Raw genomic sequence first — 3,148 nt, forward strand, 5'->3', positions numbered from 1 at the left:
CCTTCCTCTGCTCCACCAAAGGCCGCCTCCTGCTGGCCGAGTCGGTGAGTGCGGGGCTGCGGGTTCGAGGCCCGCGACCCCGGCGTCGGGGAAGGTGGGGGGGTGCTGCGCTCCGACCCGCATCTCGGCCTTCGCGGGCGGAGGAACCCCCCGGAATCGGCCCGACGCCCCAAGTGTTGCAAAGCTGCACCACGCCCGAGCGCGAGTTGGAGACGAAAACTCCAACCCTCGGGGGCCCAAGTTGGGGGGCGTGGGTCGCGGATGAGGGAGCGCTGGTGAGGGTCACACGCCCTCCCTTCCCCCCCCCCCCGCCCCGGGCGCTGTGTGACCTGGGCGCGTCCACCCTCTCTGGGCCCGCGGGACGGCTGTGCCTCCGCTTTTTCTGGCCTCCATCGCGCTGCGCCCCGGAGGATCAAAGAGTGGAGGCGGGAGCTGGGGTGCTGGTGGGAGAGGGGCGCGGGGATGGGGTCCCCCGGGAGTGGGTGAGGCCCGGCCACGCAGTGGGGGTGCGGGCGGCCCTCGGTGCAACAGGGGCGTGGGCCCGGAGGCCCAGGGTGACTTCATTCCCTCTGCCCGCCCCCTCTGGGCGCCTTCCTCCTTCCCCACCCCAGCGCAGGGCTCCTTTGTCCTCCCGACATTCCCTCCCTCCCTCCCGCACTGTCGCGTGTGGGGCGGGGACTGTGGTGTGGGGCCGCCCGGGGTGGGGAGCCAGGGGCCAGGCCGGAGCCGGAGGAGGGAGCCGTCCTCAGCCACTTGGTGCTTAGATCCTCAGCAACTTGACCCTAGAGGTGGCAATTGGGAGAACGTTCCAGAAGAGATGTCTAGGGCAGCTGGCTCGTTGGAGGGACCCAGTGGGAGGGTAGAAGGGCTGCGAGAGGAAGATTCCTGTCCCCACTCTTGTCCCTCCAGGGCCGGTGGCAGCCCCTCTTGCTTTATGCTCAGGTCGGGCTTGGCACCTACAGGCACTTCCAGGGACGGCCTCCAGGCTTGGCCACGCCTGGGAACCACTTTTGGGGAGACACCTTGACTCCACCGCTCACAGAGGAGGCTCCAGCTCCCCCCCACACACACACACTCAGGGCAGGGGACAGGAATGCCCGCCAGAACTCAGAGGAGGCATTGCCTAGCTGGGTGTGAGGATTCCAGGCTGAGGAGGATGAGGAAGGAAGGGGGGGGGGGACCGTCACTCCTGCCCCTGGCCTTCCTCCCGCCCCAGGCTCTGGGAAGTGGGGAGGCTGACATGAGCAGGAAAGAGGAGGAAGTTGGCTCCCAAGAACTGACAAATGAGAAAGCAGGACCCCAGCAGGAGGAAGGGGGGGAATTCCCAGAGTCAAGCTTTGGGGGTAGGAGGTGATAGGGACAGGGATGGGAGGGACAGCCTTGGACAGAGGAACTGAACTCTGTGGACCCGGATGATCATAATCTGGCAGCCATCTCCTGGAAGGCCTCACGGAACCTCTCTATGTCTCCTGTCTGTCCAAAAGGGGCTCAGCTACCCCTACGGGTACAGCAGTGCCCTGGGGACTCTGTAGCCCCTTTGAAGAAGCCACAGCGCTTCCTGTGGGACATCTGAGTGGCCCCTTGGGTCCCCTATAGCCAACCCCTGAGCCCCACTTCAAACTACTCAGCCATGAATGTAGTCAAAGCCAGCCACAGTGACAGAAGTCAAAGGAGGAAGATGAACGTCTCCAGTGCTTACAGGCCAGCCAACCCTGGGTTAATGCTGGTACCCTTCCTTAGTGGCCAAACAACAGAGTCTATTCATTTTAGAATACCCAGAACCCTCAGTGGATGCTGGGCTTAGAGGAACCCCCGACCCGTCCAAGAGTCTCTTCCTTTTGATTGTCCCAATGTTGCACAAAGTCTTCTTGTCTCAGTATTGCCCACAGCTACAGTACTGTGACTCCTACAGCATTTTGACTCCAGCAGGGCCCCAGGGCTCCATTGCCTATGTCTTCTAGTTTTGTACAAACATTTGTGAACACAAATACCATTATTAGCACATTTTAGTAGTATCTAATACTATTTAGCACATATTAGTACATTTCAACTCTAGACAACCAAGTGATTTTTTTAAAAAATGCAGGGGCTGGGAAGGTGGCTCAGTGGTAGAGTGCTTGCCTTGCACGCTTGAGGCCCTCGGTTCGATTTCTCAGCACCACATAAGCAGAAAAAGCCAGAAGTGGGGCTGAGGCTCAAGTGGTAGAGCGTGAGTCTACAGCTGAAGAGCTGAGGGACAGCGCCCAGGCCCAGAGGTCAAGCCCCACAACCTACCAAAAAAAAAAAAAAATAAGAAAAGCAGTAGTAGGGCTTGCACTCAGGGCTTTGTGTTTAGCTAGACAAGAGCTGTGATACTTGAACTACATTTCCAGCCTGGCCATATTTCAACATGTATATCATTAACTGAAATCCAACATTTTGGTAAAATTACATCCAGTGAAAAGCACAGATCTTAGATGTACATATTATTTTCTTGAGGCTTGGCTGTGGTTTAATTGGTTTGCATTTGGTGGGTAGTGTTGGAGTTGAAGGGACTCTGTCATAGAACAGGAAGGGGAAGGTAGAATGGCTTCAGGATGTGGGCACCTGCTTGGGGGGGGGACACATTATAAGAATGTTGTGCCTTCAAGATGGGTTGTGGCAGGGAGTTAGCATGGGGTCAGGACTCTGAGCTGGGCCCAGGAGGATTGGGAAAAGCATGGATATGGGGCTGGGCCTTACATTGTTGTTGTTGGTTTTTGGTGGTACTGGGGTTTGAACTCAGGGTCTAATGCTTGCCTGGCAGACTCTATTACTTGAGTCATGACCCTAGGCCTTTTTGATTTTTGTTTTGTTTGCTCATCCTAGGACTTGAACTCTGGACTTGTACTGTCCCTGAGCTCCTTTTGCCCAAATCTAGCACTCTACCATATGAGCCACACCACCACTTCTGGCTTTTTCTGTGGTTAATTGGAGTGAAGAGTCTCATGGAGGGGCTGGGAAGGTGGCTCAGTGGTAGAGCGCTTGCCTTATATGCCTGAGGCCCTGGGTTCAATTCCTCCGCACCACATAAGCAAAAAGAAAAAAGCCAGAAGTGGCGCTGTGGCTCAAGTGGTAGAGTGCTAGCCTTGAGTTGAAGAGCTGAGGGACAGCGCCCAGGCCCAGAGTT

The 3,148-nt window shown here is 57.0% G+C and overlaps 1 protein-coding gene across 1 annotated transcript in view; it reads left to right on the forward strand.

Annotated features, from left to right (window-relative positions):
• Positions 1 to 5: 5 nt before the first annotated feature.
• Cmtm3 (CKLF-like MARVEL transmembrane domain containing 3) overlaps positions 6 to 3,148 on the forward strand; it is a gene marked incomplete at its 5' end in the record, with an annotated part of 9,242 nt that continues 6,099 nt past the window's right edge. The window contains one exon of the mRNA XM_013012649.1: positions 6 to 44. Coding sequence (XP_012868103.1) covers positions 6 to 44 — 39 coding nt within the window. The remainder of the gene's footprint in view (positions 45 to 3,148) is intronic.

Source organism: Dipodomys ordii, unplaced genomic scaffold (assembly GCF_000151885.1).
Source record: "Dipodomys ordii isolate 6190 unplaced genomic scaffold, Dord_2.0 Scaffold18, whole genome shotgun sequence".
Lineage (NCBI taxonomy): Eukaryota > Metazoa > Chordata > Mammalia > Rodentia > Heteromyidae > Dipodomys > Dipodomys ordii.